This window comes from Rhynchophorus ferrugineus, unplaced genomic scaffold (assembly GCF_030347505.1).
Source record: "Rhynchophorus ferrugineus isolate W39M unplaced genomic scaffold, kcgeb_rfMv2 rfM3, whole genome shotgun sequence".
Taxonomy (NCBI): Eukaryota; Metazoa; Arthropoda; class Insecta; order Coleoptera; family Curculionidae; genus Rhynchophorus; species Rhynchophorus ferrugineus.
The window spans coordinates 13,549,818-13,565,063 of record NW_027472582.1 but is presented as its reverse complement, the minus strand read 5'-3'; the positions used below and the strand labels follow the sequence as shown (position 1 = coordinate 13,565,063).

The window sequence follows — 15,246 nt, the reverse complement described above, 5'->3', positions numbered from 1 at the left end:
CCGTCCTCTATTTGATAACAGTATTTTTGTTTAATTAATTTATTTGGATTAAAATTTTGTTGTATATCAAAGCCAAACTGGACTAAAAGATGACGTATGTACAAAACTTCTTTGGATAGACTATATTCCCAACTTCTCCAATAACTCCTTCCAATAAAACAGCCAATACACGTCATCAAAATTAATAATGCAACGTTGCCGCACAAAATTTAATTTTTCTTTTATTTTGACTCTTACAACAAAATATAATTGTAAATAAAATAATGAAACAAAAATAACGTTAATAAATATAATTAATTTTAACATTATAGTTTATCTAATGACATCTAATAACAGCCACAATAGTTTGTAGGTTACAGCTGTTTTGTCCATCAATACCAACATAAATAGAATTTTATAGACCGATTTGGTTACATTTTCAAACACATCATACTTCATTCTGTCTATTTTTAACTAAACTAATTCTAGTTAGTACAATAAGAAAGAAAAAATTTTAAAAAAGATTTTATTTTTTTAGTTATTTTGTACTAAAATTGGCAATAGGTTCGACAGTGTTGATGACGTGCATTGGCTGTTTTATCAGAGCTGTGATATGCTTCAAATATACGTGTAATTTAAAAGAACTAGCAATGCCACAAATAATATTATATATTATTTGATATTAGATATATTATATATTACAATATATACTATAAACTGTTGCTGATTGAACATTCTACACTTAAAACGATATTTACCTGTAGTAAGCTTTAGGCCACGTTGGACATAAATCTCGAGCGGTAATGGCATCTTGAAGGGCCTGTGTAAATAGGCCCTGTTTTAATCTCGCCGCCGATCTATTCGAATATAAGATGTGATTCGTCGGGTCTAGCTGGAGGGCGTCCGTATATAGAGCTACCGCCGTTGAGAAATCGCCATTTTGACAAGCGGCGTTCGACTGTCTAACCTAAATAAATAAATAGCGATTATAAACGAACGGAATGACGTAATATAACGAAGCGCGTTTCTCACCTTTTCCAAGAACAGGGATCTACTGGCTGCAGGAAGTTCAGAGGTGCCTTCGGCTTCCACCTGAAATTGATTTGAAATTTATTTAATCACATATATCCATACATTTTAAAGTAAATAATTTAAAATAAATAAAAATAAAAAATGCATATTTAAATCATTCGTAACTAGAAAATATAAAAAGTAGAAGTAATTGAAGAAGAAGAAGTAGAAGAATATAAGATCTAGCCTATAAATGTTATTCCCATAGTCAGGCATGTTATATCTTGTAAACACTCCTATATAATTAAATGATATTAACATATTACTGAACTTTAACATTATTGTTGTAGATGACTGACTAAAGTTAACATCATAGCAGGCGAAAGTATTTTAAAATTAGCCGTTAGGATCTTAAATTCTCTCTACAGTAGAAAATACTTCTCAAAATCATAGTAATATAAGTTCACAAATATATCGTATATATGAAATCTACATCCCCGTATATACAAAAATATACCAAAGGAATGTGCCTCATAAAAGCAGGCCTCCAAGTTATTAAATAAAACAACTCAATTACATTATGGGGTTTTGTCAATGCAATTTAGATATGTTATCATTAATAGGAACATCTGACAGTTGTCTTGAACTATCAATCAGTCAATAACTTCTGCAACATAGTCAAACTTAAAGAAACAAATATAAGCAGTATGAAGACATTTTTTTAATATCAGGAAAATACTTGTCTGTCAATTCGGCTCCATTCGGATACGATCGGTTCAGGATCTTCAATTTTTGTTTAGTGATATCAACATATATTTTTCCGTGTAATTTTTGCACAAAAAGCAAAAAGCGTTTATTACTGAAGACAAGCTTTGTATCAAATTCTAATATGTTCAAAACACAATGCTAATGCAAATCGTAAAAGCTATCAGTAAAATTAAGAAAATTAATATTATCACTATGATATACAGGGTTGCCTATTTATGTCTGTTTTTTTATTTTCGATAATGCTTTTTTCTATAATAAATGTAACTGTGCTGTCAAAACAAGGTTCTTCAATTGATTACCAATGCCTATCGCTATGTAACTAACGAAGAACTGCACGATGACCTGGAAATCAAATGGATTTGCGAAGTTATCCAAGATTTCGCCTTGAAACATGAAAGAAGATTACTAAATCATACTAACGTGGAAGCAATACAACTGCTAGACAGCGCGCAGAATGTCAGGAGATTGAAGCGAACAAAACCATACGAACTTATATAAAGTGTATACATTTAGTGTAAACTATAGCTATAAGTTAATAATTAACAAATAATTATAATTTTATAATTGAGGAATACATATTGATGTATTTTCTCGCACTCGTCTTGCTTGTTAATTAATCCAAGTACATAGGAAAAGTGGTAATAAATTAATTGTAAATTAAGATTGTACTAAGCGTATCTAATAAAGATGTTATAAAAAAAACTGTGCCAAATCGCAAAATTCTAAAAAATAGTCAACATTTTGGGCTATTAATATGTATTAGTTCGTCCAAAAAAACAACCCACTCACCCCATCAATATTTATGACGTCAGCACATCGCAATGTTGCCAAATCGATACAATCAAAACAAGCATAGCGCCTAAACAACGTTTACCAGTTTATAACTTCAAATTTTTATTACTAATGTTTTGAAGAAGTTTGCAGACATTTGACTTTTTGGATATACAGTGATAAAGGAAATTAAATTGTTATAGCGAAGCTGAGACAATAAATTGAATTTATGAAAATATATTAATTCCTGTATCAGTTAGTATACTGTATATTATTGATGGAAAATACATTCAGAAGAACTAAGTATAAGTATATACTTTCAATAAGAATATAGAATGAGTATTGACACTATTGTGTATTTATATAATTTAATTTACTGATGCTAATACATCGATGTTGAAATATACCATATTTGACATAAACTTTATTTTGTTTCTTTCGTTTTCCTTAATGTTTTCAATACCTGAGTTAAAAGCTTTTGTTTATATTATTTTCAGTTGTTATTTACACACAGAACTAAATTGAAATGTTATTCATTAAATTTAAGTTTGCTTGCATTCAACGTGCCAATCATTTACAACATCTTGTTCACTTCCCTATAGTCTTTTGACTTCTTGACTCACCAACACCAACCCAAATTGATTCGGTTACATCTTCCAAGGCATGATAAAACATTCTATACTTTTTAACTAAAATAAATTGAGAAGAAAAAATCCGTTCTGAGTTTAAAAACAATTTTACATTTTTCCAAACTTCAGTTGAAAATATATTCGATGTCATACATAGCGCAAGACGGATGTTTTATTAGACGAGCTATAGATTGTACAATAGCTTATCGGCTAAGAGGTAAACACTTTCTTAGAACTCCGACTATGTATTAATGATGATGACGATGATAAAACTAATTATTTTAAACGGCTATCCATAAAACAACAACGTTTATCACTCGAAACATTTCTGAAACTAATTCTGCTAAAACGTTTTTTCTCGCCGAGCCTCAATATAGTTTTTAAGCCATTATTTATGGGTAAATAGATATTGTTGAAAGTTGACGGGCTCATTTCTATATTAATCTCCGTAAGTTGTAGGGTTTATTTATGTAAGTATGAATAAATTACCAGTACTTTTTTATGATTTAATGCATATTAATGAAGCCCGTCTCTTAATTATGCATTTTCCCATTACAAATAATAAGGATAATTAACGTGTAATCTTTGTTCTTATGGGTCGTTTGAGACGGAGATTGTAGAACTTGTAGCCGGGGACCAGCCCTTTTTTCCATCAGCTTAAACGCACGAAGGACACCAAGAATGCTTCATTTATATTACTAATTCTACCGGTATGATTTTTACTGTTATCGGCTGCCTTTCGATTAAAATAGATTCTTATTGTTCGGTATCTTGCTGCTACCGTTACAAGAATATTTCGAATTTCTATTTATTTGGATTAAAGTTATATTCAATTAACTATAGTTACACTTATTAGATTTTTTAATTGCTTATTATAGCAGCCTAGCAAAATAACACTAATGATTAGCGTTGGAAACTATCGATTGAAAACAGTCGAAACTGTCGATAGTCGCATAACAGTCGATAGTCAAAAAAATAGCAAACAAATGCGAGGTTCTACTGTTTCGTTCAATTCGTGATATCAGACGAAGATGTACGAATCCTTTCCTGTATAAATTGCGAGAGGAAAGGGCGGAGAAAGTTGCTTGGAGTAGTTAATTTTGTATGTGCTTATATTTTCCAACGGTAGTATAATCGAGACGGAGATGTACATATTCCTTCACGTACTAACTTTAAAAAAGAAAAGGAAAAAAATAATTACTGAATACTATTAACAAACAATTAGTAATTTCATTTTAAAAGTAGTAGAATTACTTTTATATTTGAATGTTCTGTGGATCTGTAAAAAGGAATGGAATTTTTATATGTAATGGAATAATACCCCACAAATTTTTTATCGTATTTTAATATGTTAATTGCTATTTTCAAATAATGTATTATAATAAATATAGACAATACAATAGAACTTAAACAAAATCTAAAAACTAAAGATGTACAATAACCATAAATACTAAATAAAAATTAAACATATACCTAATCATATAAAAAAGACTAATTCATGACATAATTAAAAATGATCGCACCGTAACTACTAGAGCTACTAAGTATTTTACTATTTATCATTCACAATTTTAAACTTTTTACCCTATACCATTAACAATCTTGAAAAACATCTTTCCGAGATGCTGCTATATTAATGTACAATATATTGTTATTTACAGGTAAATTACCAAAAAAATTATAAAACTAAACTGAAAACCGAAACAGTCGATAGTAAATAGTAACAAAATCATTCGGAACGAAATTAGCGACTGAAACAGTCACTGGTAAAAAGTAGTAATATCAGTCCAACTAAAAATAGCGATTGAAACAGTTGATAGTAAAAAGTAGTAAATTACTAAACAGTTGATAGTCGATTTCAGTCGATAGTTCCCAACAGTACTAATAATCTATTTATTTTTATAATAATATGCTAGGGTTTAACTTTTTTTCTTTATATTTTAAAGTTTCCTTTTTACCAAAGAGGATTTATCTGGACTGGACCTACAGTTTAACGTGGCCTCCGAAACACGGTCCTCGGCATTGAGCATGCCGACTGGCGAGTGACCAACTTTAGAAATCATCCCAGAAGATATCCGGTCTTACTCAGCCTGGTTACTGGCGTGATTGGGATCACATTCCCTTGTCAGATTTTGCACTCTTGCATAATGACAATCACAAACATAAATTTACGACCAGGCCCCAGTAGGATTCCAACCCACGACTAAAGGACCATTCTGTCGCATTTACCACAGCGCTAACCAAGCCGGCGGATTTGACAAGAACAAACTTTATTTTCTTCTAGTGAGTTTCCTATGACATTCGTGAATCTGTAAACCTCATCAATCCTGGAATGTTGTTTCCTGAAATCAAATTGATCATCCGGAATAAGGTGATTTTTCTCGATTATTGATTTTATCTTTTTCAATAAAAGTTTTTCAAATAATTTGGATATTGTATCAATACTTTGTAGTGCTATTGAAACTATGCATGTGCCAAGTGTACCTTTACTTTTGGATTTTTCGCACAAAAAAATTCGTTGTTTCCGATATATAGTTAAAATGTATCTATTGAATGTATTGGCCATTTGATTCTACACCCTTCGCTCATCTCTCAGGCAATTTTTGCATGCCAATCCAAAAGAAATGTCTCTCCTTTAAACTAAACCATTCATTGAATCATTTGGCAGGATGTTCTTGATCTTGAACGTTAAAATCGGCACATTTGAATTGCCGAACGAAATCATGTGTAAGTCTCTACCAGCAAACGATGACTATTTTCTGTTGATGAAACAACAGAAGTAATGCGTGACACAAATACATTTTTCGCCCACAAAACTCGACATTTTCAAAGAAATTATCAATTTATAACATTTTTATTTTGGCTTAACGTAACTTGTGTACTTATGAAATTAACGTCAGTATAATAAAATGAGATATATATTAAATAATAATTGGCATACTTATAGCTAACGAAATCCGTTACAAAATACCGGAAGGTAATTATCGACACAGCTGGTACATTTTATTAAGATGATACAATGTTCGATTATTTTCTTTTGGTGAAGACATACTACGACTTATACTATATACTCCAGACATTCAAAGATAGTCCACGCGAGTTGTCCTTGCTAATGGTGATTAGGTTGTTAAATACAAATAATTTTGAAGAAACTTATTTAAACGTCAAAAATGTTGATTACTTTCTCACACATCCAACAGAGGCTGTCATATCAGGTGTTGGAATTAATTTGTAGCATCTTGCAAAAAATGCCGTGTGTAATATAGAAAACCGTTGTTCCCTTCAACAACATATTCCACGTAAAGCAACTGTTATTAAGATTCTATTTCAGCATAGTTTATTTGGTTAAAGAGTAAAATAATCAGTATTAGGTATTAAGAAAAATTGGTACATATTAATTATATATATATATATATATATATATTTATTCGTTAGTCTCGCTAAAACTCGAGAACTGACTCGAGAAGAGATTTGGATAAATTTTGGTCTTGAATTATTTGTGGAAGTCCAGGGAAGGTTTAAAAGCTGAATAAATATGAAAATGCTCGAAATTAAATAAATTTGGTTTTTCTTTGATGTATCCACCGTCGTTCAGAAATCAAATAGAAGGAATAGTTTAAAATGAATAACTAATTAGAATTTTCATATCTTTATTCTCAGGAGGTAGAAAATAAACTTAATTTTAGCAAACTACAGTTGTTAACTATATATTATATTATTTTTATATAGATTAATAAATCTTAATGTCGTAATGTAGTTTTGTCACAAATTAAATTTCTGAACGCAACCATAATATTTGACATTTGAAAACCAACTAACATGTCGATCCATCTTCTATGTCGATCGATATCTCAGGTAAAGAGGCATCCTTCTATCTTTTTGAGTGACGATTACCGCTACGTGCGAAAATGATCAGGAGGAAAAAGGATTCGAGATTGTCGAGGATCACAATGCGACCATTCAGAATTTTCTTCCGGGACAGTTGGTTTCCTTCAAATTAGTCGACACCGTTATGAACCAGGACGACGTAGTTAACTATCCCACGGAGTTTTTAAATTCACTGGATTACCACCCCAGAATTTGTAGTTAAAAGTAGGATCAGTTGTCATCAAGCTGCGTAACATTAATCAACCTCGACTGTGCAATGGAACAAGGCTGGCTGTGAAAAAGATGATGAATAACGTCATTGAGGCAACAATCATAAAGGGAAAATACAAAGGTGAGGATGTCTTGATCCCGCGTATACCGATGATTCCAACAGATTTAGCATTCGATTTTAAACGTTTACAATTTTCAGCACGTCTGGTCTTTGCGATGATCATAAATAAAATCTCAAGGCCAGTCGTTGGAAGTTTGCGGAATCAACTTGGAGTTTCCCTGTTTCGCGCATGGACAATAATAAGTCGCGTGTTCGCGCGTCGGAAAACCGTCATCTTTGTTTATTTACGCACCACAAAACAAAACAAAAAATATAGTTTATCAGAAAGCTTTAAATTGATTAACAAACTGTATCATAACTGTGTGTGTCTGTAAATATCTAATTGAAACCTTATAAATAGCCAGTATTTCAGGAAAACTCTGTTTTTTAAGTATGAAATATCATGTGTAATTAATCGAAAATAATAATAAAAATTCATTCATACCGAGCATTTTTTTTATTAATTACGGATTATTAGGTCTTTTATTTATCGATTGAGGCAGTACGAAGTCTGCCGGGTCAGCTAGTAACGAATATAAATACTGTAGCTAAAATCTCTCAAAAGAAAAAAAAGAGAAAACGTCCACATATGAAGCAGGTGAAGAATCAAGATCATCTTCAAGTTAGTACTATTCGAGATCAAATTTTTAAAATGTTTGAAAAAAAAAAAATTTTTCGATATAAACATAATTTAATACAATCATTTCAGAGAAAACCGTTAGTCTGGAAAGTACCCTTCTCAGGAATGTGCGGCTTTTTGAGAGATGTAGATCATCCCTTCATACACTGCTACAAAACATATGTTTTAAATGGTATAAAGATAAACAATGAAGACGGGCTATTGGAACTTTCAGTTATTGCTTAATTTTTTTTTTAATTTTTAAAATAATATAATGAAAATAAGGAAGCTTCATTATTTCAATTGGAACAAAATATGTGCAACGCTTGTCTTGCCTGATATCAAAAGAGTGTAAAAACAACAAAAGTTGATAGGAAAAGGTAAAAGTTACAATACATTTTATTAGGTTTAGTTAGTCATAACATTTTTTAATAATTATTAATCATTCTTCGTGCTGCAAACAGGAATGGTTTTATTCCTGAAGCCGAGTTTGTGTTTTCCTCCAAGTTCAAGGGCGAATACGATGGAAAAAAAATCCAAAACATCTTTTTGCTCTGGTTTGAAAACCAGCTGTTAGAAAACTTGGAGAAACTATCAGTTATATTTATGGGAAATGCATTATAACATAGCACACTGATGGAATAGCTCCCAACAAGTGGATTAACAAACCGTGTAATTAAATAAAATATTTTGGAGATATATTGAAGAGTGAACTATTTCAAATTATTCTACGGCAAATAATATAAATGAAATATTTAATTGTATTCTATGTAATTTACATTTTTAGGAATAGAAATAGGCCTGAAGAAAGATACGCTGTGTATCTGACAGCTGAACAATATGGCCGCAGAGTAATACACCTTTCTCTCTATTACTGCATATTAAATTCAGTCAAATTGATACAGGATGTGTCAAATAATTACTACAAACGACAGGCAGGTCGAGAAGCAAGAACTGTTTGGATGTGCTTGAATGAAGCATTGTTCACAATAACATATTAATGAATGACATAAGTCTTCATGAATTTTATAATACAGACGCAAGAAGAAATTCACAAATCACGGAATCATTAACAATTGTTAGATTGATTGCATTATGTTTCAAAGTTGACAATAGCCAAGACAGGGTAATTAGAATGGAAAAAACTAAAGATGGGTATAAAATTAATGTACGATAACTGTAGGAAATCTTATTGTAGAGTGTGAAAGATTTATGTGCACTTATGGTTAAAATTTGTGAGGAGAGAAAGTGTACTAACTGTTTTGGTGATATGGCAAATGCATAAGGGAGAGTGCAGTGATTAAATCTAGTTTTATCAAGAAAGATGTATACAGGTAGTAACAGAACAAACCAACGAAAATGTTTGGTGAATTTCGGTAGTTCATTTTAAAGGTTCATTATGTTTTTTATACTTTTCGTATAAAAAATTATTCTTTTTTAGGCGAACATTTCACAATTTTTATTTTTTCTTAAAATATCGATATATTTTTTGGTAAAATATCAATATTTTTCCAACAACCCTACCTAGAACTCACAGATGGTATGGAAAAGAATTCAATGTAAATATAATCAAACACAACCCCAACCTATCAATATTATATTTTACCTATTAATATTATATTTTAATATATATTTAAAATTCAGATGACGTGAGTTCATTGTTTTATTGAACCTATTATATATATCTGGCTTTTTACGAGGTATTTAAATGCTTGGCAGATACAATTAATAAGATATATATATTATATTTTGCTTCAAATAATTAATAAACTGTTTTTTCTATCAATACTACACCACAAATTAATTGCAACACCTAATATATTAATAAGTATTTTTCTTAAAAATATTGATATATTTTTTGGTAAAATATCGATATTTTTTATACTTGTTGCAAATAATATATCGATATTTTCCCAACAACCCTACCTAGAACTCATAAATCATATGGAAAAGAATTCAATGTAAATATAATCAAACACAACCCTAACCTATCAACTATTATAACTGTATAATTAATTTTAGTTTTAAACCCTTCGGAACTAGTTACTTAGATGTACTGTAATATTAAAATATTTTATATTTCATAAAGGTTCATTTTTTAATTTAATATTTAAAATTCAGATGACGTGAGTTCGTTGTTTTATTGAACCTATTATATAAGCGAATAAACTTGTGACTAAATATCTGGCTTTTTACCAGATATTTAAATGCATGGCAGATACAATTAATAAGATATTTTAATATATATATTATATTTTGTTTCAAATAATTAATAAACTGTTTTTTCGATCAATACTACACCACAAATTAATTGCAACACCTAATATATTAATAAGTATTTTTCTTAAAAATATCGATATTTTTTATACTTGTCGCAAATAATATATCGATATTTTTCCAACAACCCTACTTAGAACTCATAAATCGTATGGAAAAGAATTCAATGTAAATATAATCAAACACAACCCTAACCTATCAACTATTATAACTGTATAATTAATTTTAGTTTTAAACCCTTCGGAACTATTTACCTAGATGTACTGTAATATTAAAATATTTTATATTTCATAAAGGTTCATTTTTTAATTTAATATTTAAAATTCAGATGACGTGAGTTCGTTGTTTTATTGAACCTATTATATAAGCGAATAAACTTGTGACTAAATATCTGGCTTTTTACCAGATATTTAAATGCATGGCAGATACAATTAATAAGATATTTTAATATATATATTATATTTTGTTTCAAATAATTAATAAACTGTTTTTTCGATCAATACTACACCACAAATTAATTGCAACACCTAATATATTAATAAGTATTTTTCTTAAAAATATTGATATATTTTTTGGTAAAATATCGATATTTTTTATACTTGTCGCAAATAATATATCGATATTTTTCCAACAACCCTACTTAGAACTCATAAATCGTATGGAAAAGAATTCAATGTAAATATAATCAAACACAACCCTAACCTATCAACTATTATAACTGTATAATTAATTTTAGTTTTAAACCCTTCGGAACTATTTACCTAGATGTACTGTAATATTAAAATATTTTATATTTCATAAAGGTTCATTTTTTAATTTAATATTTAAAATTCAGATGACGTGAGTTCGTTGTTTTATTGAACCTATTATATAAGCGAATAAACTTGTGACTAAATATCTGGCTTTTTACCAGATATTTAAATGCATGGCAGATACAATTAATAAGATATTTTAATATATATATTATATTTTGTTTCAAATAATTAATAAACTGTTTTTTCGATCAATACTACACCACAAATTAATTGCAACACTTAATATATTAATAAGTGAAAGGTAAAAATAAGGAGAAAGGAATACATCGGGCATCGCGCATTAATTATTTCCACTCGGTCGATATTGCGATTTTTAATCGATATCCTCTCGGACATAATTAACAATCAATTCATAGCCGATCAGTGGCCGTACCGATCATTAGCTAGAGTTTCCCCGGCAATTAGATAACAGGCGTTCGTCTTTTTATTTCGCGGACAAAATTTCCGCCGCGGAGGGAACCGAGTGGGAAAAAAAACGAGAACCTCTCGGGTCTTTGTAATTTTCTCGCGGCTCTGCTCGATCGCCACCGACGTCCATTACGGATACAAACGGAAACAAAACCGCAAAAATGGTTCTTAATTCCTTTTTGTTTGTCATTCTTTCTGAAACAAACACGGAACGCGGCGGTTACCGGTGAAGAGAGGCCCCCCTGTTCTCTCACTCTCTCTCTCTCTCTGTCTTCGTTCCCCGTCATGGAATAGACCGACATGGAATGCGATCTCACATGTATCAAGTTGTAGCCGAGTTTTGTACGTCTAAACCACAAAATACAGAGGAATTAGAAGTGTATCTCCCATGTATTACCAGTGAACAAGTTTAACGTTCATTTGCCACCAGAGGCCGCGACTGACAATATGAGTAGCGGGAAATTTAAAATATTTTATTAAAATTAATAGCAGTAATAAAAATAGTAAAAATAATAATGCAATAAAAGCTTTAAAATACATTTTATTTAAATATATGTAAAATATACATTGAAAATATTATTTCAAAAGAGAATTCTTAAAATTTTCTGTATTTAATGACAATATATTATACTAACAACACATTTAAACGTATTACTTCACTGACTTGTGACACGGTGCTTTGTCCTGGTGAAGCAGCACTTTCTTTTTCTTCAAATGCTGCCGTTTTTCGGCGATTTCGTCCTTCAAACCATCCAATAAGACTATGAAATAGTTCATGTTGATGGTTCTTCCCTTTTCAAAGTAGTCAATCAAAATTATTCCATGCGCATCCCAAAATACAGACACCAAAAACTTTCCAGCTGACTGCTGCGTTTTCCCACGCTTTGGAGCCGGTTCATCCTGTACAGTCTACTCGGATAACTGTCGATTGGACTTCAGAGTGAAATTATGGAGCCATGTTTCATCAATTGTCACTTACCGACGCAAAAACACTGCTCGGAATTATCAACTCGTCGCTGTTTTTGGTCAAAAGTGAGCTCGCGCGGCACCCACTTTGGTCAGAGCTTTCTCATACCCAAATATTCGTGAATGATACGATATACATGTTCAGTTGATATCTTAGAGTGTCTGCTATTTCATTCAGTTTCAATTTACGGTCATTCAAAATCATGTTGTGGATATTTTTAATGTTTTCGTCTGAATCAACCTCTTTTGAACGTCCACTGCGTTCACCGTCTTCGGTGCTCATTTCACCACGTCAAAACTTAGCATACCAATCCTTGATGGTTGGTTTTCCTGGGGCAATGTTCGGAAACTCGGCATCAAGCCAAATTTTTGCTTCATCGGTAGATTTTCTCGTTGAAGAAAGCAATATTTTATCAACACGCGAAATTCCTTTGTATCCATTTTTATCACAACAACAAAAGTTGCTTCACCTAAAATGCTATAATTCACAAACTAATGATCCGACAGCTGTCAAATTTATTCACGCATCCTTTGAGGGTTAGGGCTAACTAAAAACATTTGGATTTAATTCTAGTAGCGCCATCTATGTGTCAGGTCGGGGACTTTACAATTGACCTGTTATGTCAAATTAAGCTTTGCTGCCAAACTTAATCTTCAAACCGCCTAGCCGCAAATGAACAAACTATAACACTATTTCACATGCGCCCATATAAGATACCATTCTATTTTCTCAATATTTTGTGGTTTTATGGTCATTCTTTCAGAAGCAAACACATAACGCGGCGGTTTTGGGGAGAGACCCCGCTCTACTCCCCTCCCCTCTACCCCTTCCGCTCGTTCATCGTTCCACGTCAACTGTGTGAACTCGAGACTAGAAAATAATCATTTTGATGTACATTTAATAGCGACGGTAATTATGGGGCGGGACACCTTCAAAGAAAATGTCAATTTGGAACAGGTAGATGGGTATTCTGAACAGTCACGGTTGTTTATTTCGGTTATGTATAAAAAAGGAGGTCCCTCGACCGCGTCGAGCTTGACTAATTCCCTTTCAACGAACGAGAGACGTATTTCCATTAAGTCAATCTTTTCTGTTTATGTCTCCATAAATATTTGCGTTTTTCATGTGACGACTGGGACTTTTGACGGGGATAAGGGATCGTTTTTGCTAGTAAAAATTTAACACTCGAGAGTATCGGCTCGTATACGGCAAATTAACTATCGTAATAAATTAGTCCTTTTAATTTTTTGTTTATATTAAGAGTCGTCCTAAAATGTGACGCGGTGTAAATGATTTTAAATGACGCTGTTGAGTCTTAACTAACTTATTAGCGACCATTAAGTGATAATATTTTTTCTTATATTAATTAATTCGTAGGGATTTTTTACTAACCACAGTGATATATTCCGATGTATTCAGCTGATTCTTCTTGAGGAATGGGGCATCCGTTAAGTGACGTAATTAGGATTTTGTTATTTCACAACAACAACAATGCAGCGCAGTCTATAGTTCATTTGTAGACCTTGTTGACTGTCACTTGTACTTTTTCTACAACGTTAGAGAGATATACATCTTTTGCTATAATAACTGTGTCGTCAGCAAATGTTCCAAGTACTGTTTCTTTCGTTGTTGGTATTTCAGCAGTGTAGAGCAAATACAGGAGTGGTCCAAATACACTATCCTGTGAAACTCCAGCCGACATAACTTTAAGTATTTAGAATAATGCTTCATGCGATACTCTAACTTTTCTTTCAAAAGTATATGATTCCAATAGTATATATAGACAATAATTTTGCGGTAGCAATGTGCTCATTTTGTAGATTAAACCCAAATGCCCTACCCGGTCAAAAGTTTGTGAGACGTCCAGGAATATTGCAAGTTGGTATTTCTTGTCTTCGAATACCTTTTCAATAACCACTGTTATTCTGTGCACTTGGTCGATTATTTAAGTGGTGATTTTGAAAGCCAAAATGGAAATCTGATATTTCTATAAACATTTTATTACCAGCTTCTGAAATAATTTTGATATCGCGGGTGGCAATGAAATAGACCTGTAAGATCCAACTTGTTCTTGTTCAACTTTCCTTCCAAGCTGAGGTGGAAGAAGTATATAAAAAAGAAATGCGATAAACTCAACATCAAGTTCAGGTAAACTGTATTGGTTCCTTGGCCGCTATCAACTCCCATCTATCCAATTACAAGAAGGTTATTTTATAGAAGCAGATACTTAGACCAGCGTGGAACTATGGATTTCAGCTGCACCAGTGAATCCAATGTCCAAGAGGTTCAGAGTTTCAAAATAAGGTGCTGAAGTATATTGTGAATGCGGCTTGGTATTTGCGAGTTTGTGACCTGCATCGCTACCTAGAAGTTGATATGGTTGCGGACTACCAGAATATTTGCCGATTCCCATCAAAGAGGACTCCAAAACCACGTCAACATGGGAGCGTCCAGACTTCTAAATGTGCATAATCCCATTAGACGTTGCAAACAGAAAAAATCCTCCAATCTTGCAAATGTAAGTGTTTCAGTATAAAATATATTGGTTGTAGTTCTTTATTAGTAGGTCAGCTCAAATTAAATATTATTAATTGTGTACTAGTTTTAATAAATAAATTAATATAAAAAGGACCATAGATGAAGTACTACGTTTAATTATACTGAGCTATCATTTTTGTTATATTATTAATATTTTAAGAATAAGAACAAAAATATTTAATAAATATACCTATATAATTTAGAAACGCATGTGGCTATAACTATTTTAACTGTTATTTAATTATAAAATAGTATTTGTCATCCGG

General features: G+C 31.6%; 1 protein-coding gene across 4 annotated transcripts in view; it reads right to left on the bottom strand.

Moving 5' to 3' along the window:
- Positions 1-15,246, bottom strand: part of LOC143194290 (tetratricopeptide repeat protein 28) — a 60,377-nt gene that overhangs the window by 26,013 nt on the left and 19,118 nt on the right. For all 4 annotated transcript variants that reach the window (XM_076400967.1, XM_076400969.1, XM_076400968.1 and 1 more), the window contains exons 2-3: positions 1,012-1,071; positions 738-946 (exon numbers count right to left, since the gene is read on the bottom strand). In XM_076400967.1, the coding sequence (XP_076257082.1) occupies positions 738-946; positions 1,012-1,071 (269 nt within the window). The remainder of the gene's footprint in view (positions 1-737; positions 947-1,011; positions 1,072-15,246) is intronic.